Here is a 27,697-nt window from a genome sequence, read left to right as displayed (position 1 = left end):
CTCCTGGGATTTGTAGTTTGTTGTGGTACTAGAGCTCTTTGACAGAGGAGGCTAAATAACTGCATTAATTGTGCAGTGTAGATGCACCAACCCATCTACTACACAAACACACACCCACATCTGCATCTAGCTACCTAGACAGAGACAGACATCTCTTTCCAGACAATATGTGCATAATTTTAATATGGCTATTTAATCCGTTAGACATGTTGCAAAGCCATAATCAGAGATGATTTCCTGCCTTTGGTAAGGACAGATCCAGTCACATAATTTCCCCGAGAATGAAAGTTGCAGTAATATATTTACATAAATAATTAAAACTCCAGAAGCACAGTAGGTAATAAAAATATATCGCCACAATAAAATATGAAAGCAGAGAGTGTGTTTTTTAATTAAAAATTACCACTACAGCGTAGTAAACAACTTATTTATACTGGATTTGAAGTCTACGTATTTGCAGTCTCTGGACCTGTTGCGCCCATGTTGGAAAGGCATACCTGGTCTTTTTCCATAGAGACAAATTATTGAAGCCAGCAAATATGTTTAATTAAAATCTACTGTTAATAATGGATTTTGGAGAATGAGGTTCTTCTTTTAATTTCCCATGGTAGAAGATATTATTAGAGTTGGCCTTTTACTCTCTCTCTTTTGCACACATGCGCGCGACTGATGAACATTTCAGAGGTAATGAAAAGGTACCCCAAAATCAAACTTTCAAATCTGATACAAAACTGATGGCAGTCTATGGATAAGAAAGTATGCAGACAGATCTTGTAGCACCTTTGAGACGAACTGAAAGAAAGAAGTTAGCTGCATGACTTTTCGTAGACTTCAGTCTACTTCCTCAAATGCTTTTATCGATAAGAAATCAAATTTAAGAATTGTCAGTTCATTTCATCTAAGGATCCATTAGCAGTAATTTTAAGAGCGAAAGGTTTCTTGGCACACAACATGTGTCAAAACTATCATATTCAACACAACTGCACACAGAAAAGGATTCTTCTCATCCTGCCTTAGGATACTAGCTTACTGGCTTTGGTTGATGAGTATGATATTATTGTACTTACCTGGAAAACTGTGGAAGATACAACAGTATGAAAATACCTTAACAGCGAGTCAGATCTTTGGGGCAACTATCTCAGAAGATCTGATTGGCAACAGCTTTCGCAGGGTCTCAAAACAAGAATCTTTCCCATCATAAGCAACCTGATCCTTTTAACTGCAGAAACCATGGGCCATCTACACATACAGCATGTTCTCTTCCCCATCCTCAAGTTAGTTAAATTAACTAGAAACTGTAGTGCATGCACTGGCAACCTCACAACTCAATTTCTGCAATGCACTCTACATGGGGCTACCCTTGTGCCCAGTCCAGAAACTTCAGTTAGTACAAATGGATTTGTTAATTGGTTGACCGGCCGAACCCAAAGGGTGCTCAACAATGGCTCCTTTTCATCCTGGAGAGAAGTGACCAGTGGAGTCCCACAGGGCTCTGTCCTGGGCCCAGTGCTATTCAACATCTTTATCAATGGCTTGGATGGAACACATTCCCTCGGAGTGTAGTGGAGTCTCTTTCCTTGGAGGTCTTTAAACAGAGGCTGGATGGCCATCTGTCGGGTATGCTTTGATTGAAAGTTCCTGCATGGAAGAAGGGGGTTGGATTGGATGGCCCTTGGGGTCTCTTCCAACTCTATGATTCTATGAAAATATGGCAGCCACAGTGTTCACTGGGACAGCTAGAGTGACCACATTACACCCATTGTAAAATCTCTTCACTGGTTGCCTATTAATTTCCGGGCACAATACAAGGTGTTGGTTATGACCTTTAAAGCCCTACATGGCTTGGGTCCAGTCAATTTCTGGAACCGCCTCCTTCCATACAATCTGTCCCGTACAGTTAGGTCCTCTGGGAAGAACCTCTTTCAACCAATAAAGACCAGGTTGACCACGGTTACCTTCTCATCAGCCACTCCCTAATTATGGAATGGCCTGTCAAAGGAGATCCAGGCCATTTCCAACCTTGACAGCTTCAAGAGGGCTGTCAAGACGGATCTCTTCTGACAGGCCTTCCCATAATCACCCACCCGGTCTTCCATGAACATAGACCATCACAGTGAAGACCCAAATTGCCCATCCCTTTGTCTCCGACTGGCTTGATTGTTTGATGATTGGTGATTATTGTAAATTTTTAATTTTTCCATTTTTAATTCTTTGATTGTTTAATGTTATTTTATTAAAGGATGGTTGAGGGGAAGGGAATTAATGAGATGTATTTTAATTCGACGTTGTATTTTATATTGTCTTTTATCTGATGCTGTAACCCACCTTGATCTTGCGAGAGAGGTGGCATATAAATAAAAAATTATTATTATTATTATTATTATTATTATTATTATTATCTGTTAACAGTATGATCTTCTACTCTTTCGCATAAGGCACTTGCATTTGTATACCATACAGTATTCTTGACCTCTTCCATAATCCAACTGGTTTCTTCCTCCTTTTAGAGCCATCTCTCTTGACATCTTTGTTCATGTGGAATCTCTGGCTGCTCCCCAAACCCCAGCAATCTGCTTTTCATGTTGTTACTCTTGCTGTTTTTCTAGATATTCAACACGAAGAAAGAAAACCTCTCCTCAGGGGAAGGAGGAGGGGGGAAGCCCTTGAACTTGGCACTGCGAGATGTGGTCTAAGTGTTGTTATGAGCTTGGGGAGTCTTTTTTGTTGGCTCCTGTGCCATTGTTATTCAAGATTGCAAACTCATCTGCTGTAGATTGCGACTCGCGGTACATAGCCAAGGGGATTTCTGCTGTTCTATCTGACTATGTTATGCTATTCGCAAAGCAAACCAGTGTGCTCCTGATGTGCTCCTAATGCCAACGGCAGCATGCATTTGCAATTGTGATATAAAATTTGGGCAAAATCATTGGGCCAGGTTTGAAAAAAGAAGGAAGGAAGGAAGGAAGGAAGGAAGGAAGGAAGGAAGGGGTAACAATGAATCTGGCATTCAAAGGAGATGGGTACTATTTTTCATCACTCATTTCATATTACTTCTGCATTATCTCAGGACAAGCTCTTCTCCAGTAGAAAAGATCAAAGGCTGCAAATAATTAATGTGGCTTTTCTTGTTTACTTTATTATGCTTTTATTTGATTTGATATATCAAAATCCCTCCTCGAAAATAGCTGCACCTATCAAGAACCTGAGCACCATATTTGCTAATCAAAAGCCAACAGTAAAGGACACATTTTCCATCCGCAAACAAGGTTTTATGAGCCCGAGTGAGGGTTGAGAAGCATCATATTGATGATTTTGATACGTAATAGAAATTCCAGTCTTTGTCCATCCATCAACAGATACCAGGACACTAGGAATGACATTAAGGATCCCTGGAGCAATGAACTAAAATGAAATCCGTAATTTTACATGCACACACACACACACACATTAAATAAAATAAATAAATCAGGGAATGACACCTGTTCAGGGCAGAGCGCATAGTTATTCCTGACACTGAGGCATGAAATATTCATTCTTGGTCTTAACTAGGAGTTTTAACGATGCAGGAATTGAACTCTCTAATTATATACCTTACCTTTTCTCACCTTACATTACAATTTGAATGCTCAAATCTGTTTAAATCCTCATCTGCATTATTCTTCCTTCCACTTCACTCAGACTGCTCTACTGAAATGATTGCTGCTCATTTTGGTCCCTCACATGTACAGCAGAAGAAATATTTTCCTTGCCAAATGAGACATGTGCCGTGCCTCTCTCCTTCCTTCCTTCCTTCCTTCTTAAACATCACCTTTTGGAACTGGAAACTGCTTGGCAAATGGGTAATTTTGGACTCAAATGACTACGCGATCTTGACAATATGAAGCTTCATCTTCCATACTGTTAGACAGTGATTCCTATTAGACCTAGGCAGATCTGAATTGGAGTCCAACAATACCTGAAGGCCCAGATCTTCTGCATTCCAGATATAGTAGCTTTGGGGCCTTAGAAATCAATTAGCACATAGTTACCTCTGAGTTCTTCTAAATTAGAAACAGATGATGCCGGATGAATGCAACTTCTATATCCTTTTGCAAGTATTCACTCTGGTGCCCTAAGCAATTTATAAGACCAAGCCCTCCCAATAGATGGTTGCTCCCACCCCACATAAGGTAAAGAGTTCTAGAGAGCCAAAGTGGTGTAATGGTTTGAATGTTAGACTACAACTCTGGAGAGCAGGATTTGGACCCAACTTGGTTGTGAAAAACGAAAAGGTGACTTTGGGCAAATCACACTCTCTCAGCCTCTGAGGAAGTCAGTGGCAACACTCCCTCTGGATGAAGCTTGCCAAGAAAACCCCATGCTTTCTGCTTTCTTTTCCAGGAATGTCCGAGGTGCAAAAGACCATATAGTTTTGAAAAAGAGCTTCTTTCCAGTAATATAAAAATATATATTATAAATATATTATAATAAATTTCAAAGATAGCACCTTTCTAGCATAAGTAATCCCTTTCCAAACAACCTGGCAATTCCTGTACAAGACAATGAATAATGAAGGACACACCTACACAAACAGGGGTTCAAAAGCCAAGGCCTGCATTGTGGTTGTGCACCTAAATCCCCACACATGGATTGATGCATTAATTGTGCTAGACGACCCTTGGTTTGGCTTGCACAACTAAATCAAGATGCCAAATATGTAATCGAACATCCATGTGCAATGGTACCACAGGCTTCTGCAGCCTTGGTACTTCAACTACGCAACCACTTCCACATAGGAACCTTATGCAGGTGGTTTGACTTCGACAAGGCCCTACTGCGCAACTTGCGAATGCATGTGGCTGTGAGCTGGGATGATAACTGTCTTCAAAGGCCTCCCTGATCACATCACAGCTGATCTGTCATCAAGACGGATGGCTCTGGTGTCAGGCTGCCATCACAGCCTTTGCTGTTGCTACATTTCCAAGTGATCTCAATTTCAAATAGCCAGTCTATTTTGGAGTGAAAAATACATAGCTTTCTCTCTCCACAGGAGTGTGCAAAAGTGCTGGTAGATGGGAATAATCAGATATATTCGCACATGCTGTGGCTGCAGGAGAGTCCGAACAGGAGGCTGCATTCGTAAGTCGCAAAATGGCATTAAAATTGATTTGTCATTCTTTAAACATGAGGCTATGGCAACATTTAATATCCTACACTCTCCCTTGGCTTCCTTGTGGATTGCCTGTGGAATATTATTATGATATTACTGGAGACGGCAGTTCACAGTTGTGATCCTAGGTAGTCCTTTCCCTCACCATTCAGACTTTAAAGAAACATGTGTTCTGGTGAAGGATATTTATTTCCTAGTAGCCTTGAAAAAATTGGGATTAATTATTGTAATTTTACTACTGAAGTGGGAATTAAACATGGATGTCATTCAGCCTACAAAACAAAGGAGATATTTTTCCATCTATATCTATATCTATCTATATAGCACCTCAATCCAAGCCTGGAGTAACATATAGTTCTGCATGGAGAACCATGGATCTATTCAGATGGGAACAGACAAAGAAACGAAAAGAAGAAAAAATAAATTTACAACTTGGTCATCACAACTTGTATATCCTAGTAAGGAGTCTCAGAGTTAAGTTTTTCATCAGTTTTTAGTCTCTGGTTTTCAAGCATTTGGCAGTGCTCTAATAACACTATTCATCCCAGACATGCATTTATGCTATCAACCAACCAACCCATCCATCCGACATGAAAAACTGGATGCTATATCCAAATGCTAGTCCAAACTACAGTTGATCGGTTAATTCAGTTGCTGAATGGTAACTCAAAATGCATGCATGATTCATGGACTAAGAGTTGAGATTAACAGCTGCATTTAGAGCTTTATGTTTTGGGGTGAATTTGAAAATCCGAATCCCCGAATATCTGAGACAGATTTCCTATCTATTTCATCAAGGTGATGGGAAAACATTGGTAACAGTAGTAGTCAACTGTGATCCAGGAATATTCTACCCACCTTATAGTCTGATGTTGCAATGTGTCTGGATCTGTGGCATTGACGGTTAACACAACGCTTCCAATGGGTATGTTTTCCTGCTTTGTGACAGTCATTGGGTCTGGGTGGAAAACAGGGCCCTCATTAACATCCAAAACAGTGATCTGAACAGTTGCGGTGGAGCTGGTTTCATATGCGATGTCTGGAACCAATGGATCTTCATTTTCGACTTTGATCAGCAGTGTGTGGAAAGCTGAAATCTCATAGTCCAAAGGCTGAAAGACAGGAGTATGCAGAATTATAGCAGCTTTTGATGTTTATAAGACAAAACCATTCTCTCAGGTGTTATCTCATTTTCTTTAACATATGGGCTGAGGAATGCCTAAACCTGCTTTTTCCATCATTGTTTTGCTCTTGTCAAATGCAATGCATCTAAAGGAAAGTTTAGATGCATTGCATTTGACAAGAGCAAAACAATGATGGAAAAAGCAGGTTTAGGCATTCCTCATTCTCACAGACACCTTCCAAATGGGAAATAATCTTAGAAAAATCAGTGATGTGACCCAGGGAGAAAAGCCTCAGGAACCTCTCCTCTTTGAATGTGTTTGTCCTGCTTACCTCTACTGAGGGCAGCACAGCAGGGGAATATACAAAGGAATAGTCCAGAGTCCAGTCACAGCAAAGGGCAGAGGCAAGAGCGTAGTCACAAGGCAAGGCCAGGGGTCAGATAACCAGAGTCATGAATCAAAGAGCAAGGAACACCAGAACAACAAGGCTGCAAGACTGCTTGTCGGCTGCAAAGAACCTCTGCTGGTGGAGGTCTTTTAAAAGGCCTCTGCTTCTCTTAGCTGAAACCTATTAGTTCTCCTCTTGGCTTCTAGCCTGGAAGAATGCCTCAAAGACTCCTTGACATGTCTTCTCTGCACAGGTCCTAACACTTGCAGCCTAGAGTCCATAGAGTCTGTTTCTCCCTCTGCATCTTCTAGGAATCCAGATCCAGGCAGCCCCAGATCTGCCCCTGTCTCAGCCTCCTCCATGTCTTCAGAGTCTGAGTCCTCTGACTGTGCCTCTAACTAAGGCCCATGGCGGTCCATGACAGTGTTGGGGTAAGTGACATCAGAAGGTGATGGGGTTTGTGATGACTAGTGTCAGTGGAACATCAGTCTTTAACCCAGGCTTCAGAATAGCTTTGAACACAATTCCCAAATAGGTCCAGAACCTTGGATATCTCCTTTAAATCTAGCTAAAACTTGCCATAGGTTTACCATCCATCCATACAATGGGAACACTCATCTGCCATTGACTAACATTGTTTATTTCATAGAGGTTCTTTTCTTGATCAAGGAAATAAGCAGGGAATGAGCCCTTGTGAGGCCACAATTCAGTTTTGTTTCTTAAATTTAACCCTCATGCACTATGATGGGGCAATTTATGTTCCCAGATTCACTTTGTTGTAGAATCTACAGAGAATGAGATCTACCAAATACCCATTCAAATCAGCTGCAAATAATGACCGCAAACTTTAGCTACTGGCCATGTACAGGGTTTTCCCAGAAGGAAGGAAGGAAGGAAGGAAAGGAAGGAAGGAAGGAAGGAAGGAAGGAAGGAAGGAAGAAAGAAAGAAAGAAAGAAAGACCCTAGGTGGGATTTAAAAAAAATGTCCAACGTATCTGTTGATTTCTGCTTTTAGGGTCCTTTTTCATCTCAACCAATGTAACACCTAGATGATAGATAGATAGATAGATAGATAGATAGATAGATAGATAGATAGATGCCCTTTATTTACTTTTGTAGCATTGCAAATGTGGATAAAACAGACAGGTTCAGTGGGAGGGAAGGACAGGATCCTATGGAGCCATGAGGGAATGCTGGGAAAGGGAACCAGTTGTTAAGTATTTTGAATGACACCACTGCCAACAGGTGCAGGTGAAAATTAAGAATGTTCCTAACAGTGTTGCAGGGCAACATCAGGCACTACTACTTCCCTTGATCTAGAGACACTATACTTCTATTGATGCAGCCTAAAATCGTATTGGCCTTTTTAGCTGTGCCATCGCACTGTTGATTCATGTTCAACTTGTGGTCTACTGGGTCTCCTAGATCCCTTTCACATGTAGTTTCATTCAGCCAAGTGTCCTTCATCTTATATCTATGCATTTCATGTTTCTGCCTAAGTAAAGTATCTTAAATTTCTCTGTGCTGAAATTCTATTGGCCCCATTCAGTAGACTGTATTTCTTACGGCTCTTGCGGCCAGAAGCGGTACCAAATCTTGCTCTCTAGAGTTGAATCCTGCTTAGTCTCTAACCAGAAGCATTGGGATTTGCCTCTATGATGGCTCATTATCCAACCTTTGATTCAATAGGTCTATCATAATTAGGACTAACCAAATGAATTCAGGTTTCTAGATCCATGCTCTGGATAGTTGAGATATGCGATGTCAACACACATCCCCCTCACCTTGACAACAGAGAGCATCCCTTCATTGTTCTTGGGATTTGTATGGATTTCAAAGCTCTGGCCAGGGTTGCCATTGATGATAGTGTAAACCGCTCTCCATGCTCCCGTTGCCGGGTCGTCCCGATCTTCGACTGTTAAATTCACGATCACGCCTGTGCTGCCTTCCTTCACCGTGGCTTGGAACTCAAAATTAATAAAGAAGGCAATAAAATGTTACAACCATCAAACAAACGACTGCCATCATCACAACAAATTTGTTTAAGGTGCTATTAATTATTCACTGTATCCAAAGGGAGGGAGAACTTACTCCCAGAGTGAAACTGAATTTCTAAAGGCCATAAATAATACATTGATGAAGCACAAAGTCTGCGGCACTGCATTGCCATTTCCCAACCCCTGTTCTTAAAAGATCATCGGCAAAGAACAACGTGATTGAAGCAGGCTGTGAATGCACTTCAACAAGGAACAACAACAACAACATCGAAATAAATCTTTTGTTAACTTCCATTAATAGCAAAGGATGCAACACCAAACACATAAAGGTGCTTTGAAACACTATTAAGAAAATAAATGCATCCAGAATGTAGAATGCTTTTAAGAGCAGGGTTTTTGCAAAGCAATCTCCATTCATTCAAGTGAGATATTTTTCCCTTTAGTTGAACCATAAGAGGCCATTGTCCTCTCTAATCCACAGAAATTGTAATGTTATTTCTGAAGAAGGAACACAGGATCATCTCAAAGTTTATTTCACAAATTCGCATCAAATTTTTCTTCAATTGCAAATATTTCATAGGATGGTGAAGATTGCTATGAAAAAAACTCATTTGTGTGTGTGTGTGTGTGTGTGTGTGTGTAAATCCTCCTCCTATGATTTTTGTGAGAATTCCTTTTGTTCAAAAACCCAGTTTAAAAAATTCTTATAGAATCCTATAGAACTGGATAGGCTTTCTTAATGGGTCAAGACACCTTTTCTCATTGAGAAAGGAATTTTTTGTGAGTGATTTTTATATCCTCATCCACTGTACTCTCATACTTTTGAATTGTGGTCCCTTCCTATCTGGCATGCTTATGGAGACTTTCACATTGCAGGAACATGCCTTTAGTGTGCCGTGTTTGTGGATCTATGTGCCTTCAAATCACCTTTTGACTTACTTATGGCAACCTCATTAATTCCATAGGGTTTTCTTAGGCAAAGAATACTAGAGATAGTTTTGCCAGTTCCTTTCTCTAAAGTATAGGCTAACAGCACCTAGTATTTGTTAGTGGTCTCCCATCCAAGTTCTATCCAGGGCTGAGCTTGATTAGCTTTTGAGATCAGATGGATCTGGTGCCTTTTGGCCACATAAATGCCTATGTGAGGATAAATTAGATCATCTAGGTTGAAGTTATTTTGGTGACTTCCACATGCATTATGTTCCCCTGTGGAAGTGGCTGGACATTTTTGTCTGATGTGCAATGGCCACATTCAGTGAAAAGCTAGAGACATGTGCATGCGCACTGTCCACTGTGTAAGAAGGCATACTGTACATGTCTTGTGGATAGGGATGCCCATTGCGCATTGTCTGTTGGCACCCATGCACATTAGCTATGGATGGACATCCACATTGCACATGATCTTTTGGTTGTGCATTCAATTACACAGTTGGTGTCTTCATTCACTTGCGCACCATTGTCATTCAGTACAAGGACAGAGTAGCACAATTAATGCATAACTCTTCATGTGGAAATTGATCTACGAAGAACCTAAAGTTGAATCTCAGCTGTCATCTCTGGGCAATTGAAATGGTCCACCACAGATTCACAACACTCAAAAAATAGCACAAGTATGATATCCCCTTTGCAGAGTGTTACTTGCAAAAAGCCATTAGACCGGAACAAGTTGCCCTGATAGTCAAACCTCCAGTGCCTGTTAGGTATGATTAGATCATGCATTAATTGATTTTTGTTCATTTTTAATATCTACACATCCCTGAAGCACCAGAATCAATTGAGAACAAAATAGATGAGCCCAGATGTGTATTTAAGCTGTTGCTGTCAGGCTCCGTCTAAAAACCATCATTTAGAAATAGATCACCTTGGGCCAAATCCCCCGTTGGTTTAAACTGGGTCACTGGATTTATCATTGTTCACATGCCAAGTGGGATACTCTTTCTGGCAAGTTTAACCTTCTGCAAAGATTTATTCATCTCATTGCGAGCAACTGGCCAGAAGCGGAAACTTTAAGGATGAGTTTGCATTCTCAAATGTAGCTTAACATGGAATTACAAGTCAGGGATTTGCATTTTTAGAAGGTAGATGGGTTGAACTGTGCTGAGATAAGCAAATGATGCTCAAATGGACAGATGGTTTATATCATCATCATCATCATTGTTTATATACTGTATCTGATCTTTTTCACAGAACTGGGAAACAAGATGACGTACAAGTTAAAACAAGTGCAACTCTTGTTTTAAGTTAACTTTTTAAATGGTTTTACATGTTTTAATCTATATTGTACCTTGTCTCAAGACTTGGGTAGAGGAGAAATAAAAAAATATCATTGTATTTGTTTCTCTTGCACACACAGGAAGCATGCCAGAATAGCCTAACTTATCACAAAGGCACAAACAGCCCATCCACTGCTATTCTTTTGACTAGTTTATGCAACAAGGTAAGCAGTTATCACATGTTGCAATAATTCACATTTCATAGAATAAAAATCAATGAAAACACACAACATTTCTCTGAAACATCCCACCTTGGAAAAAGGTCTGTCATTTTGAAGCTACTCCAGTTAAAGATATATATATATATATATGATTGTCCCATTTACTGCACAGGGACACACTGAGCTGGGATTTACATGCTTAGCTATCTCTGACAGGCAAGCCAAAACTGGCAGAAGGTAATCCATGCTAGTGAGACCAAATGGCCACATAAGAACACCCTAAGGCTACAAATCTGTTTGATTCTCTCCCCCCCCCCCCCAATTCCATCCAGAGGAGGTACAAAATCACCCAAATGCTTCCCTTGTCACATTTAAGCTGTAATGTTGTTACTACTCTGCTCAGCTTAATGGACAGAAAACGGCTGGTATCTTGTACATAAGTTCCCCTATGGAAGCAGCTGGACATATTTGTCTGATATGGACTGCCTGAGTTGTGCAAGTAGAGTTATGCACGTGTTGTCCACATGCATCCCAATGCACATTGGGATAACCATTCAGTTTTGCTTCTGGTTGCGATTGCAGGTGCACTTTCACTTGTGCAATGAGATATAATGCAAAGGTTGCATAGCATCAGCACTACATAATTCTGCACATGAAGACTGACACTATGGAGCCTTAAGATCCAGCCTGGTATAGTGGTTTGAGTGTCGGACTAAGTCTCTGTGAGGCTATAGATTTTGTGGGTTCTGAAGAGACTCTGAAGATGCCAGCCACAGATGCTGGCAAAACGTTAGGAAGAAACTCTTCTAGAACATGGCCACACAGCCCAAAAAAACCACCAAAAACTATGGATGCCGGCCATGAAAGCCTTCAACTTCACTCTGTGAGACCATGGTTTGGATCCCTACCAAAACCCATGGAAATCCACTGGGTGACCATGAGAAAGTCACACACTCTTAGCCTCCAAGAAATGCAACGCTAGGACTCCTGTGATAGGTTCACCTTAGGTTGAACCAGAAATCAGAAGTGACTTGAAGACACACAACAACCTCCAATTTAGGATCTCAAGCAATGATGATAGTAGGGTACAGAAAGTATGCAAGTGAAATCACATCACACAGCTCCTGCTGAAGTCTGCAAGAATCGTCTCTTTCAGTTCCAGAGCCAAACTGTTTAAAAGGAATCTTCTAAAACATTATTTGCAAGTGAACCTCCTTGCAGCAGTTGATGGTCACCTTAGAACACCCCACAGGGATGGGACATAATGCAAAGATACAGTGGCGAAATGGCTCCAGAGCTATTCAGAAAAAGAATGAAGCTTTGCCTCTGATGCTGATGCCAATGCAGCTTGAATTAAAGAGCCCCAGAGAGCAACAAATGCAATGCAAGAGAAAACACGATCTGGATTGATGAGCACCAAACCCAATGACTCATTAGGATTCTACATGCTGAGAGGACCAGTTGAGAATAACCAAATTAAAACTGCAAGTCACTTTGCATTAATCGGGGAATCATTTTTTTTCGGCTGAAGGTGTTTGGTGCGTCCTGTCACCGTGTTTGCTTTTCCCTCGCAGGGCTCACAAATGATGAAAAATGACAAGAGAGACACGAATAAATTCAGCTCCAGAGCTCCAATAATGTCCATCCCTTCACACACACACACACACACACACACACACACGGCTACCCTTGCACTCATGTTGTACACAACAAAAAGGACATGTTTGTTTGAAACTGGACCATAGGATTGCATTTTCAAGCTCTAGAAAGTATAGCCAAGAAAAGGCAAGCAATGTCAGTTTCAACATTATCAGTTGGTTTAGCTTGGTGGCTTTTCAAAGAAAGAAGGGTTTAAATTATTAAAGTATTTAGTTTAATTAATATATTGCCCGGTCAAATGCCTCTGGTCCTATGTTTGCAAGTGAAGTGGGAACTGTGCCATTGGCACAACAACTGGGACCAGTTGTGCCACATGCTATTAGTGACTCAACCACCAGAGAAGAAGTTAACAGATTTTCGCCATTCTGTGGGTTCATCCTACTCCGTATTTTCTCTCTGCCTTGCCTTTTACTTTTCCATCTTAATTTTAAACTTGACTTGCCCAGTTTTGTATCTTTTATCTTTGCTCCCAACCAAGAAGATATTGCTGAGGTGTGCCTTGGTCAAATCACAGCATGGAGTGGAACAGTGATGCGCTCACATCAAAATTGATTTGTATAATATGATTCAATCAATGTACATGGATTCTGTCCCTATGCATGGGATTAAATCAACCATCAGAAAGAGACAGAGATTCCTCTTTTGAGATGAACATACAATCCTGCAATCACAGTTTTCACACCAGTGATGCACAGCTGAGCTTCTGGACCTTGGTGATTCCCAAGAGGGAGAGATTTGGGGTATGAAATTTGGTTGTTTTTCTTCAAATCCCACCTGCATTTACTTCTTGTCTTTGTTTTGTCAAGGTGGCAACATATTGGTCTGAAACCAATTGATTAATCCGAGCAAAAAAGGATGTTAATTGACATCAAGTTGACTTTGACTTATGGCAACCCTTTGAATGAGAGACCTCCAAGTCAATCTGCTCAGGTCTTGGAGACTCAAGGCTATGGCATCCTCATTTGACTTTATATACAGGCAATGCAATCTTAGGCTTTTCCTATTGCCTTCTACCTCCTCAAGCATTGTTGTCCTTTTTAATGAGTCATGTCTTCTCATGATGTATCCAAAGTAAAACAGCTTCAGTTCAGATATCTTGTCTTCTAGGAAGAGTTCAGGCTTGATCTGCTCTTGAACCAAAAAAGACTAATAAATTGGTCCAAGAACAAATCCAAGTTGGAAATCACTCTAGAAGCCAAGATGTATGAACTGAGACTGTTGTACTTTGGATATATCATAAGGCATGACTCATTAGAAAAGATAATAATGTTTAGTAAGGTAGCTTACAACATCATAAATACTGTTTGATTATTTTGTATTGTATTAACTTCTGTTGTTACCCACCTTGATCCTCAAAGGGAAGAGGTGGGATATAAATAATAATAATAATAATAATAATAATAATAATAATAATAATGTGTTTTCAGCTCAAAAGAGGAATGCACAACTCTTAACTCTGAAAAGGCAAACCAGTTTCAGAGACACCACAACAAGCCAGTGTTTGTTCCAATTCTGACGTCATTTGCAAAGTGCCATTTTTTATTTCCCATAATGCCCCCAGAATAATGTTAAATTGAAGGCATCGTGGGTAGCTAAGACGCACGCTTGTCCTCACCCACCATCTCTAGAAAAAATGCAAGATGATTTAGTGTAATTCATACCTTGTGGCATATCGCTGGCAAATCCCTATTCTATGGAAACAAACAAACAAGAAAGATGGTTGTTTGAGGACACTGGATCCTTACTCCGATCCTTTAGATATAAAGGATTTCCTGAGTGCCTTTCTTGGAATAGATGCGGGAGGAAGAAGCAGCACAGAAAATGAAGGCTTTGTTTCCCCCCATTTTACACCACATGTCTTTATTCTGGGCTTCCAGATATAAGTACCCAAAGTGGTTCACTATTAATGGATCGTACATGTCTGCAGGATGAAAAAAATGACCCCCCCACAGCATCCGCTGTTACCATACACATACACCCACCTTCCTTTTTAAATGCTCACCACTATCTGTAACGCTCAGCGTTTTTTTGCAAGACACAGTGTTCCTTTAATCTTTTGAGCTCTTGCAAAGTTGACATACTTGGCTGAGCTATTGATGCTTACATGCTTACATAAATAAGGGCACAGAGAAACATCTTGCTTTTTCCATTAGGAAGGATTTTAAGGTGAGTCACGGTAGGCAATCGGCTTCATTCTCCACCACCTGCTCTGATCCCCGGCATCTTTGGAGTTGCTTTGGCCAAGGCAGTGCTGCACAGCCAATCTCAAAACCCAGTGGGCCTCAGAGACTCAGGCAACTGACTACTACGCATGGTGCCACAGGTGAAGGTTGTATATAGCACAGTCTCAAACTCTTCTGTGGAATTACGGTTGCATGTACACTGCAAATAATGCAGTTTTGCACCACTTTAACTCCCACGGCTGCATCCTAAAGGATATTGGGATTTGTAGTTTGGGGAAGTGCCAGCATTCTTTGACAGAGAAGGCTAAAGACCATGCAAAACTACAGATCCCAGGATTTCCCTAGGGTGCAGCTATAGTGCTTAAAATGGTGTCAAACTGCATCATTTCTACAGTATAGATGTTCCCTAAGTTGGCAGCTGCAGATGGGGAAAAAATCAACTTCTTCTCCCTTTGCCACATCACTTGTGGTCAGCATTTTGGCTGCTTTTTGAGATTCGTTTTGCAGGCATGACCTGTGTCCCATCATAATATCTATCAGAACAGCAGAAGTAGGTTGCTTCCAGGAGAGTTTACTGTCTGGTCTATTCTCACCAATTTCTTCCCAATCTTGAACCACCAAGCTAAACTGAAACTGTCTAGGAACAGGACCAAGGAATTACACATCAACCCTTTCTGTACCACTGAACAGCTGTTAGCATTTGCAGGTGATGCTGCCAAGGATTTTAGAGCCCATTGGCCTGGTGATAGGGGCCACACTCACTACAAGTATATGTCTGAGAGAATCTGTTTGTTTTATTGCTGAAAGGAGTCCTTTCTAGGACATATTACTAAAGGGAGGGGGGAACCACTTTGTCATTCAATATATAGGGTTTTCTTTTCCTTCTCTTTCTCTTTGTAAATGTTTCCCATGCAATGTGGAAAAAAATACCTCTTCCCCTCCTCCGCTGCCCGCCCAAGTCCTTGAGCTCCTGAGCAAAAGTATCACAAGTAATTAAGCAGAATCCCCCAGCTGAATATTAAATTAGAAATTAAGCTAAAATGCTCATCCTCCGCAGCTCAGGAATTTTGAGCAGATTGCTTAAATTTGACAGTGGCGGTTGTGGCAGCAGCGGCAGCAGAATACATTTCTCGAAGTGCATCGCTGGCTAAATTGATTGAATTAAACATGCTTCGCGATGCTAGCTAACCTTTGACCCCTTCAGTTACTCAGAATAATCAAGAGGCTAATTATCCTGCCATGAGCAGCACTTTGACGGATCAGGAACACAGCTGGGTTCAGAGAACCGACGCTGGCATTAATCAACATGTCGGGACTCAGGAGCCCAAAGTCTTTCAAGACCATCATAGTGTTCCTTTATTTCTCTCATGTTCCAACCACCATCTGAGAGCCAGTGTGGCGTAGTGGTTTGAGTGTTGGGTTATGACTCTGGAGACCAGGGTTCAATTCGGTGCTTGAGCATGAAACCCATTGGGTGACCTTGGGCAAGTCATATGCTCTCAACCTCAAACCTCCTCTGAACAAATCTTGCCATGAAAACCCCATGATAGGGTCTCCTTAGGGTTGCCACAAGTCAGATATGGCTTGAAGGCACACGACACACCTACACACAAACACCACCACCACCATCCAGAAATCCATGAGCAATGGCATTTACATTTCTATACTTTATAGTGAACTCAACACTCTCTAAGAGGTTTACAGTCAGTAAGCCAATTGCCCCCAACAAGCTGGGCACACATTTTACTGATCAATGAAAGGGTCATGCCTGCTCACTTTGACTTTCTTTGTTTTGTTCTGCACTATGTAAACCTTGGGAATCTATCTTCTAGCGTTCAAGTCCTGGGAAACGGGAGTGCATCCCAGCCCAGAGAATCCATTAGTTAACCATGGGGATCCAGAGTGTCAGTCCTGAGTTAGTCTGGGTAAAATGAGTTGTTTAGGGGAACACTAGTACCACTTGCTGCGAAGGGCAGTTGGAAACCATCAGCTAAAGAACAGTGATGCTTTCTCTGCTCTAGACCACCTGCAGCATCATTTGCCACCAATATATCTAATCATAGGGATGTGGGCCATATTTCAGTATTAAATAAACACGGGTGCCTTGTTAGTGTGCCATGATTAGTTCAGATTACACTATCACAAGTATTTTTATTGTTGCTATTGTTGGAATTCTTGACCAACAGCACAATGCCCCAAATTCCCCCAACCCCAACTTTTAAATGATGTGCCCAAACACAGACATTCTAGTGCTTTTGCACATTGGAGGGAATCAGCAGAGTACAGCCAACTATTTTCCAGCTTCTTGTGTTGCAACGGGGTCATTTGAAGGTACCTTTGGAGGTCCTTAGGGATGCGCAGCAGTACATACAGCTATAGCAAAATAGCTTGAGGTTTCTTTGCTGATCCTTCCTATTCTTCAGTGACATGGAAAGGGCTGTATTCAGAGTGATACATTGCTTAAAGGGTAGGTTTGGGGGGTAGCATGGGAGGCATAGCTGTGGGGCCATAACTACATGCCAGACATCTGTCTCTTGATGTAGGATTCTGGTCAAAGTCTTGGGAAAGCCTGAAATGAGCACTGCTTCCAGCTCAGAATGGTATGCCAACTAACTATTGCCTTCTTGCTGCTAAATAGCATTCAAAGGCATAGCACGTTAGTCTGTTTCGGTACAGAAGGAGATAAAGGAATCATGTAGTACCTTTGAGATTAACTGAGAAAAAGAAATTTCTAGCCTGAGCTTTCATGGACACCAGTTCACAAAAGCTTGCATCCGATGAAGTTTGCATCTGATGAAAGTATACAGCATTCCTTTGTATCCTTTTCTTCTAAACAGTTTGAACAGGATCTTGGGAGTCAAAAGATCCCCTTGATGTTGTCTCTGCCTGGCCTGTTCCCCTTGTGCAGGTGGAGGATGGAAAGAAACACAGAACATGACTGTTCTGTATTCATCATGACTTCTAACCCAACATCCACATCACAATCTCTCAATAGCTCTTGAAAAATCTAACAAATCGGCCAGGTTTTTTGAAAATATTAAGTTTACTTGTGTGTGTTTTAAATTGTATCATAACCTCCCATCCAGTAACTGGCCCATCAAGAAAGTTAATAACTAGTTAATGCAGCCAAAACATAATATATTTTACCAATAACAACAATGAGAAAAACAACTTGTCAAAGACATATTATAACCAGCGATGTCCTTATAAAAGGAAAGAAGATGAATGTCTTTCTTTAAGAAATGCTCTATGCCAGACTTGGTGAAGCAAGGAGACTGCCTTTTTTTGGTGCAAAAGAATGAATTTCATCTCTCAGGAGTCTCCAGGAACAGCAATTCACCTTTTAAAAAGGCTGGAGTAGAATAATAGAATCATAGAATCGTAGAGTTGGACGAGACCCCAAGGGCCATCCAGTCCAACCCCCTTCTGCCATGCAGGAACTCTCAATCAAAGCATCCCTGACAGATGGCCATCCAACTTCTGCTTAAAGACCTCCAAAGAAGGAAACACCACTACACTCCAAGGGAGTGTGTTCCACTGTCGAACAGCCCTTACTGTCAGGAATTTTCTTCTAATGTTGAGGTGGAATCTCTTTTCCTGTAGCTTGCATCCATTGCTCCGGGTCCTAATCTCTGGAGCAGCAGAAAACAAGCTTGCTCCCTCCTCAATATGACATCCCTTCAAGTATTTAAACAGGGCTATCATATTTGTTTGTTTTGTTTTGTTTTGTTTTTTTTATTTATATACCGCTATTCCAAAGATCATAGCGGTGAACAGCAAGTAAGCTAATTAGCAAGTAAGCTAATTTGCCCCCAATAGTCTGGGTACTCATTTTAGCGACCTCGGAAGGATGCAAGCCTGAGTCGAGCTTGGGCCCTTTTGCTGGTCTTGAACTCGCAACCTTGTGGTTTTGAGTGAATGGCTGCAGTACAGGCATTTAACCACTGCGCCACCAGGGCTCCATATCACCTCTTAACCTTCTCTTTTCCAGGCTAAACATCCCCAGCTCCTTGAATCATTCCTCATAGGGTTTCATGGTTTCCATACCATTCACCATTTTAGTCGCCCTCCTTTGGACATGCTCCAGTTTCTCCACATCCTTTTTGAATTGTGGTGCCCAGAACTGGACGCAATATTCCAGGTGGGGTCTGACCAGAGCAGAATATTGTGGCACTATTACTTCCCTTGATCTAGACACTATACTGTACTTCTATTGATGCAGCCACACACTGTCAGCCCATGATAGGGTCACAACAACAACAAGAAGTACCCACTTGCACAATGAATTACCCCCCCCCCCCCCCTTTAAAAAACACAAGTGGACTTCTGATCATGTCTGAGTTTTGTTTTGTTTTTGTTTTGTTTTTTTTTGGCATTTTAGCCGTCTTTGTGGCCCATGGAGGTTCTCACATGAACAGAAAATTGACACAGTAATTGCTCCCCTTAAGAAAACAATGGTCTAATTTAAACCATTTTGGTTTGCTGGGTTTTTTTGTCAAGACAAATTCATCTCTCAAGTCAAGAAGTCCCATAGAATTCTGCATCTTAGAAAGCATAAAGGAGCTCTTAGCAGCCTTGCCCCTAGTGAATTGTGATTTGTATAGATTCCCATTCCTACCCCTAGTAATGATGTTTTTAAACTTTTTATATTGTGATGTTTTACTTGTATTTTATTGTTTCTTGTCTTGTAAGCTGCCTTGATCATGCAATTGGAAAGGCGGGATATAAATAAAAATTATTATTATTATTATTATTATTTGGATTAAATTCCCTGGATAGAGTAGAAGTAGTGGAAATTAGTAGGTAAAAGAAGGTAAATAGAAAGTGTACGAGAAAGTAAAGGAAATATGGAAGAAACAAAGGTAGAAAAATAGAAAGGCAAGAAGAGAGTTAAGGAGTAAGAGAAAGCAAGTTTGAAGGAGAAAGGTTTGAAGAATATAATGAAGGTCAAAGAAGAATGTTATAGTAGGTTAGAAACAAGAAATCTAAAAGAAAGATACCGGGAATGATCCAAAGTTTGAATCCATTAAATAGTTTTTAGTTAACAGTTATTGCATTTTTAGATATTGAAGGTAGATTAGGTAAATAAAATTGAATGAATTCTAAAGAACATAAATAATGTCTCCCCCCTTTTTTTCTGGTTTATTTTTGATATGTTAAATGGCATTGTTTATATTAACTTGGTTGTTGATGTCACTGTTGTTATTAAAATTTACTTAATAAAAATATTTAAATATAAAAAAGGAAAGCATAAAGGAGCTCTCTAAGCTGCAGGATTCTATTTCTAAAATGGATTTGGTCTGTTGTAGAGCTCCTTTGGTGTTTGGAGTTAGACTTGGGAGTATGAGGCCAATGTTAGGAACAGAGTTCAGGACATTGGACAGCTCCTTTAACATACAGGTGGAAAAGCAGGATGTCCCTGATCCATACACATTTCTTAGGTAAAATGGATGCTATAATATGTTCCTCCCCAGTTTTACTAACATTTTGTTTCCCCCTTTTCTCTCTTCCTTGACAAAAGCGGTGAGAATGAGCTCCTTTTTTGTGTGTGTATGAGATACTGCTTCCGACAACGGCAATAATTTGCAATTATCTCTTGGTGCAGGCACATTCAAAGGCTAGGCTATAGTCAGCAGATATTAATCCAGGCAGCTGTAATTCTGCACACTTTCATTTCTTCCCTCTCCCAAAGCATTGCTGGAAGCATTTATCAGGATAAGGTGATATGGGAGGGATGATGCTGGTGAGGGCTGGCAAAGTTCATGGAAAACCTCCAACAATTTTGTTGTGAGAGCAAACAAGTTTTGGCAAACATGGACGCCATCCAAAGGCATACAGTGCAGCGAAGAAGAACAAAGCTGTGCATAGGAACTTCTAAGAACACAATAGGGATGGAAAGAATATTTGAAAATATGTTTTTCATGTTTTTTGTATGCCGAGAAATTTCGACAAGAAGTATCCTGGACAGATCTGAACCTCTGCTGTTCGGGACTTATTCTGTGCAAAATTCCACGGAGTTGTTTTGCTCAGGAAGCAGCATCATTTGTGCAGAGAATGATATTTCTATGCAGATACAGTGAGCCTGCACCATATGCAGGCTTCAATTATGCGGCTTTCAGCATATGCTGAAGCCGCGGGAGAATAATATCATTGGTGCACATGCCCATGGAGTGCGTACTGCCTGGCGCCGTGAGCACGTGCCCATTATTTTCAATGGGGCGCAAACATAAACGGTTTCCCCCTTACACGGGGGCGTCCAGAATGGATCCCCCACATAAGGGAAGGGAGGACTGTATATTATTACCTGCAAACAAAAGGTTATACTTGGAGACTAATTCTCTGCAAAAATTCATCACATGGCTGATTCTCATAGAATACATCATTTTCTGCTCAGGAAACAATATTTTCCCTATAGAAAACAATATATTTATGCAGGAATGTTTTCTGTGCAAAGAAGGCTGTTTCCTGCACGGAATATCTTTTCTTTTTCCAGTTCAAAACAATCATGTGCGAATTTTTCCACAGAATAAACACCAAATTGTGAATTAATCTTCAAAAGCGGTGTGCTTTTTCTGAACACTTTCTCAAAGCAAGAAGAAAATTGCTAACGTTTCGTGTTGTTTCCTTTGAGAAGGAACTTAGTGAAACATGTCTGGAACAGAGACAGCTACTGGCATCCATGTGTTTTAAAGTTCAGATCAAAACATGGACTCAATTTAGCTCAATGACTCCTTTATAACTATATAATATAACAACACCTAGGCTAGCTCCTTTAAAGTTGAGCCTAATTCCTTGAACATATTTACCAGCTCACTGATATGGAAGCCACCAGCAACCTCTGTATTCACACTTACCTGGGTATAAACACTTTTGAGTGATGAGGTTACCTCTGAGTAAGCATAGTTAGGATTGTAATGTGAAGCTCAATGAAACTAAGCACTGCTATAGAATTCAGAGCCATAATTGTGCTAAACTGGAATATTACAGTGTGCCTTTCCTTTACGCAGGGATCTGTTCTAGACCTCCCTGCATAAGGGAAAAAATGTGTATACTTGAGCCCCATTGGAAGTAATGGGGCTCGTTCCCGTGGCATGCCACGGGATGCACACCACGGGTGCACGCCCCATTACTTCTTCCAGGGTGCACTAGGGGTTTTTCCGGTGCAGCTTCCAGTGTATGCGTATAATGCGTATGCATATAATATGGGTGCACTCCAGTACGCAAAGGGATCTTGTAGCACCTTTGAGACGAAGTGTTTGAAAGCTTCCAAACGCTTAGGTCTTCTTCTCCAGATGCATGGGGTGAACTGGTACCCAGGAAGGATCTTTATAATCAGACTGTATGAACAACTGTGTTGTTGTTGTTCTTGTTTTTGTAGTGTGCCTTCAAGTCACTTCTGACTTATAGCAACCCTAAGGCAAACCTATCATGTGTTTGTTTGTTTTTTGGCAAGTTTCTTCAGAGTGGGTTTGCCATTGCCATCCTCTGAGGCTGAAAGAATGTTCCTATGGCTAAGCCAGAATTCAAACCCTGGTCTCCAAAGTCATAGTCCAATGTTCAAACCACTATATCACACTGGCTCCATATGAATAACCATAGAAATGCAAAACCTGTGGTTATGATGGTGAGGCGACATGTACAATGGCTCCCTTGCACACTACACATATTATAACACTGGTCAACACCCCACACTCACACGGCTACCGTTAGTTTATCATACCTTCTTTCTGGTCCCCAGACTGCGCACACGCCACACTCCAAAACTCCCTCCATCATTCTTATAGTCCCCCAACAACCATAGTTAAAACAAGTGCTACAAGATCCCTTTGCATACTGAGCATTGCTGTTGTACTACCAATGTCAAGTGATTTTTTAAAATTACACACACACACACATACACAATTTGCAGATTCTGTTTGAGAGCTATTCCATCTCATTGCACAAATTTGTGCAACTCGAGCCTTCGTAGACACTTGAAACAACAAAGAACGATCAAAAAGAAGATATCACTGTCTCATAATCTCAGTCTCTCTCTCTCTCAACAGAGGAACAATGATGTCTGCTTAGCAGGCAGATGTGATGGGACAAGATTGATTGATTCCATACATTTTCGTATTATGAGCTGCTTTACAGGTGATAATGATGCCATTATAGAATCATATTTTTTTCCCAGCAACAAGCAAACAAACCACTGTGCTCTTCAAAAGATGGTGCTGCACATCATTTTTCTCCGCTTTATTAAAATGAATGAACAGCTGTACCATTTCCCCGCCTGTTGGAAGCATAATTTAAATTGATAAGCTATTTCTCATATGTCTAAAAATCTGTGTTCAGATCCCACTTTCTTTCTGCCTTCTCTGCGGGGTAGAAGAATTAAAGGAAACCGATCCTAACTCTTTACCACTCGAGGGATATCAGTAAGAAGGTTACAGCATTTCGCTCATTTTGAATTAATAACTTTGGCAGAATGCGAATCCCATCAGCTTGAGGCTCTTCTGCACAAGTAAAACCCCCAAACCTCCCATGACCCAACTGGCAAACTCTCTTGCCATCTGAAGAGTGAAAGGCTGAATTGCAGAGAGACAGTGAGCCATCCTTTCTGGAGGAATTATGTGACCTACAATTGAACAGCCATCATTTACTTGACATTGGAAGGAACTCTGCAATTTACAGGAAGGTTTGGTATATATTTAAGCCCCTTTGCTTGAAGCAAAACCAGAACAGGGAAAGGACGGTTAGAGAAACAGATGTGCATAAGACCTCAACATCCATTGTTTATTCATAGGAGAAACAATTGTCCTTTCATTGATGAAATACCTTTTATTTATGAAACAACAGCCTGCCGTAGCACTTAATGTATATCTCTGAAGTGCTGCTGGCAGCGCATGAATTGCAAAGAATATGAATCAAAAACAAGATTTAAAATGCTTTTGAAGAATCGTATTTGCCACAGGGAAAAGGCAAAGTTAAGATTCTGACTCATATATCTTCATCCAGATCTCTTTGGGGTGAGATTTGTTGTCTTTTGGGCAGGAGGAGGGGGGCACGCAACTTGCTGTTTCACACATTTCTGTTATGCCACAATATACCCAAGTGAGTTTTAGCAATATTCCCCATCATAAATGTTAGCTTTGCAAGAGAGTTCCTAGAGCAGACTTAAAGGTACTGTCAAGCTTCTCAGCCTTGGGATATAATGTTTCTCTTTCTACTTCACTTTCTATAATATTGGAAATGTGCAGCATGAACAACCCAATGTTCCCAACAAGAATTCCCTATAGATGCTCTGGTAGTTTGAAACCGCTCAGACTATTTTCTGAAGCATTCCGCAAAACTGGTCTTCTAATGCCAACCCAACAAAGTGAGATGATAGCTTTCCTAAATGTTTCATGGCACTGTCTTGTACAATGCCATCTAGTCCAGTTTCCATTGTAGCCAGGGCTTTTAGCTAACTAACAGGATTCCAGCCAAAAGCTGAAATAATTTTTTCCCATCTAAACTGTAGGAGGAACTTGTAACAGATGTTCAACGGTAGAGAACACTGACTTGGAAGGTGATGAGCTTTCCTTCTTTGGAGATGTTTAAACAGAGATTGTATGGCCACCTTTTGTGAGTGCTGTAATTGTGTATTCATGCATGGCAGGGGGTTGGATTAGATGGCCTTTGTGGCCCCATCCAAGTGGTCCTTTCTAAGATTCTATGATATGCAAGTATATTGCCTCAGCTTTTAAGGACTAACTACCTATATCAAATATCAACTGTCAGCCAGTCCTGGATGGGGTCACACTTCCCCTAAAGGACTGTGTTCACAGCTTGGGAGTGCTCCTGGATTCGTCCCTTCGGATGTCAACTCAAGTAGATGCGACGGCCAGGAGTGCTTGCTATCAGCTTTGGCTGATATGCCAGCTGCACCTTTTCCTGGAGCCAGGGGACTTGAAAACTGTGGTACATACACTGGCAACCTCACAATTTGAATTCTGTAATGTACCCTTGTGCCTAGTTTGGAAACTTCAATTAGTTCAAAATATGGCAGCTAGATTGGTCATCCAGAAATCTAGAGGTGACCATATAACACCAATTCTAAAATCTCTCCACTGGCTGCTTATTAGTTTCTGAGCACAGTTCAAGGTGTTGGTAATGACCTTTAAAGCCCTACATGGCATGGGTCCAGTCTTCTTGAGGGAACAACTTCTTCCATATAATCTGCCTTGCATGCTTAGGTCTTCTGGGAAATACTTACTACAGCCAATAAAGAGGACCTTCTCATCTGGCGCTCCTAAATTATGAAATGGCCTGTCAGAAGAGACCCAACACATCACCAATCTTGACAGTCTGAAAAAGGCTGTCAAGACGGATCTCTTCCGACAGACCTTCCCTGATTGAATGGCTCCAAAGATTACCCATGATGTCCTGCTCATGTAATGTCTGTTATGACCATTTTAAAATGTTACTGTTTTAATTTGTATTTATTAGCTTTTATTCTATTATAGTTATATGTACTGTTTAATGAAGGAGGGATAATGGGATTATTTTATTATGTTATATGTTGGTTTATGTAAGCCGCCTTGATCATTTTGGAGAGGTGGGATAAAAATTATTATTATTATTATTATTATTATTATTATTATTATTATTATTATTATAATATCAGGTGGGGGGACTGTTGACTAAGAATCCAGCCATGTTGATTTTGATGAAAAAGGAAAAGGAGGAGGCTGTATTAGTTCTACCACATCAAGTAAGATATCATAGAACATATTAAAAGGTAGAAAGGACCAGTTCAACACTATTTTCCATGCTGCCCCTGAAGCCTAGGAGAAGTGGCAGTTAATTGCATGAAAATCTAGTCTTTTGTATCATGCATTCTGACTAAATGTTTATTTTTCAGTAAAAAAAGCACAGGGTGGAGAGATTTAGGTTTGCACTCTTTTTCCTCCTTCTCTCCCAGTTCAGCTGCCTGTCAAGATGCTTGCAATGGTTGGAAATTGGCAGTTATTTTGGGGTCCCCCTTCTGCTTCTCCTGGCAGACAGATCTGCTCCAAAACACTTGAACCAGGAGCGTTCAAATAAAGAGCACTCTGATTATGAAAGATTGAAATGACGCACACAGAAGGTCCTGTCATTACATTGGGCAAAGACCCTTGACTGATTTTGTATGTTTGATTTGTGTGTTTTCAGCACTGGATGTGGCATTTCCAGCCAGGGACATAAGACGGTTATTATTAACACAAGCTAGATGGATTCACTTGAAAGAAGCACATTGCAATCTCCTCTACACAGCTCTGCTAATACAATGAATGTCTATCCTGCAATTAGCCTCTTGGTTACTGCCTGAGACGGAGGAAGAAAATCATATAGATATATATATTTTAAAAAACTCAACATTTATTGAGACAAACATATTCAGATATATGCTTCTTGGCCAACTCCTTTCCTGAAAGAAACCTCAGTACCTCACAAAGTTAGCCAGAGAAAAGAAATTTAGCAGATGCACTGAAAATAAGAGTTCCATGCCTAAATATTATTTTCTTTTAGAAAAATCTGCTTTCTGTGCAAAAAAATGCTGCCATTGGGGACCATTGCATGCAAAATTCACAGGTCACTGATTTGCCCTGAAAACAGCTTTTTCTCCATAGAAATAATAATAATAATAATAATAATAATAATAATAATAATAATAGTAGTAGTAGTTGTTGTTGTTTCTGCATGGAAAAAAATTGTACCCTGCACAGAAAACGTTGTCTGTGGTGCAAAACAACCACATATGAATTTTGTGCACAGTAAGTCACAAAATAGGCATTGGAAACTCTGTGATTTTCCAAGTTTTTCTCATAGCAGGAAGAAAGTTGAGAAAACCAACCATTGCATCTTCAAGAAGAAATGTAGTGAAGAATTATATTCCTGAGTACAACACGTCTAGAGAGGACCATGCTACAGAAGATGGTCAGATTCCTGTTGGTGGCCTATGCTTAAGTAACCCCATCATAACCACTTTTCAAGGACCTCCTGGGTACATGAGTGCAACTAGAAACCAATGGGCTCATGCATGTCCTCAGATGGTCATTGAGATTCAAGCTCTGTCCATGTGCCAACTGGATCTTGGCCAACGCTTTCACATTTCAGAACAAAAGAAGGCAAGACAGGGTCATTTCCCTCCTTGATGGCCTATTTAAAAACCTAACTTCTCTCTACCCCTTTCTTCTCCAGAGTAGCCTAGTGACTAAACTTGTCTGTTTAAATGTCAGAGTCTGTTCTCTTTTGGCACAAATCTACAACTGAGTGTATCATCCTCCCAACACAACTAGTTTCCAACTGGGAATCTGAGAAATATCATCCTGACCAGCCGGGGTAAATAAAACTTATAGGGATGTGTTTCCCAAATGCGATGCAGGAGAGGAGGGAAACCTTTGGGACATAGAAGCCTCCTAGGTGACCACTTACTGTTGATACAAACTGTGCCGATTTATTGGCTGCAGCTGCAGTTTTAATCACAGCGCTAAGAAGTTGTTTCAAGAGACTATCATATATTAAGTTAGATGCAGAGCCAAACAAGATGAGATGAGGGGGGCCCACAATTAGATTTTTCTCTTTCTCTGTTTTTTGTGTGCTAAGCAGCTGCTCAAGAATCAAGGGAATCAGAGATCACAAGCTCTTCCACTTCCCATGGTATCTTCTCTATGAAAACTTCCCTCTCCTCTACTTTTTTCTTTGCTCCCTAAAGCAAGATGAGCTATTATTTACTTGGAAATATGGAACACTTTGGGTT

General features: G+C 40.7%; 1 protein-coding gene across 1 annotated transcript in view; it reads right to left on the bottom strand.

The window, feature by feature from the left end:
• The window catches only part of CDH13 (cadherin 13), a 669,381-nt gene that overhangs the window by 58,535 nt on the left and 583,149 nt on the right, over positions 1-27,697 (bottom strand). Inside the window, exons 9-10 of the mRNA XM_089539817.1 lie at positions 8,446-8,628; positions 6,008-6,261 (exon numbers count right to left, since the gene is read on the bottom strand). Of these exons, the coding sequence (XP_089395943.1) occupies positions 6,008-6,261; positions 8,446-8,628 (437 nt within the window). The remainder of the gene's footprint in view (positions 1-6,007; positions 6,262-8,445; positions 8,629-27,697) is intronic.

The sequence above is a fragment of the Sceloporus occidentalis genome, unplaced genomic scaffold, assembly GCF_023333645.1.
Source record: "Sceloporus occidentalis isolate IW3139 unplaced genomic scaffold, rSceOcc1.0.p SCAF_10, whole genome shotgun sequence".
In the NCBI taxonomy this organism is placed as follows: domain Eukaryota; kingdom Metazoa; phylum Chordata; class Lepidosauria; order Squamata; family Phrynosomatidae; genus Sceloporus; species Sceloporus occidentalis.
The sequence above is the reverse complement of the archived record's forward strand: the minus strand, read 5'-3'. Positions and strand labels throughout refer to the sequence as shown.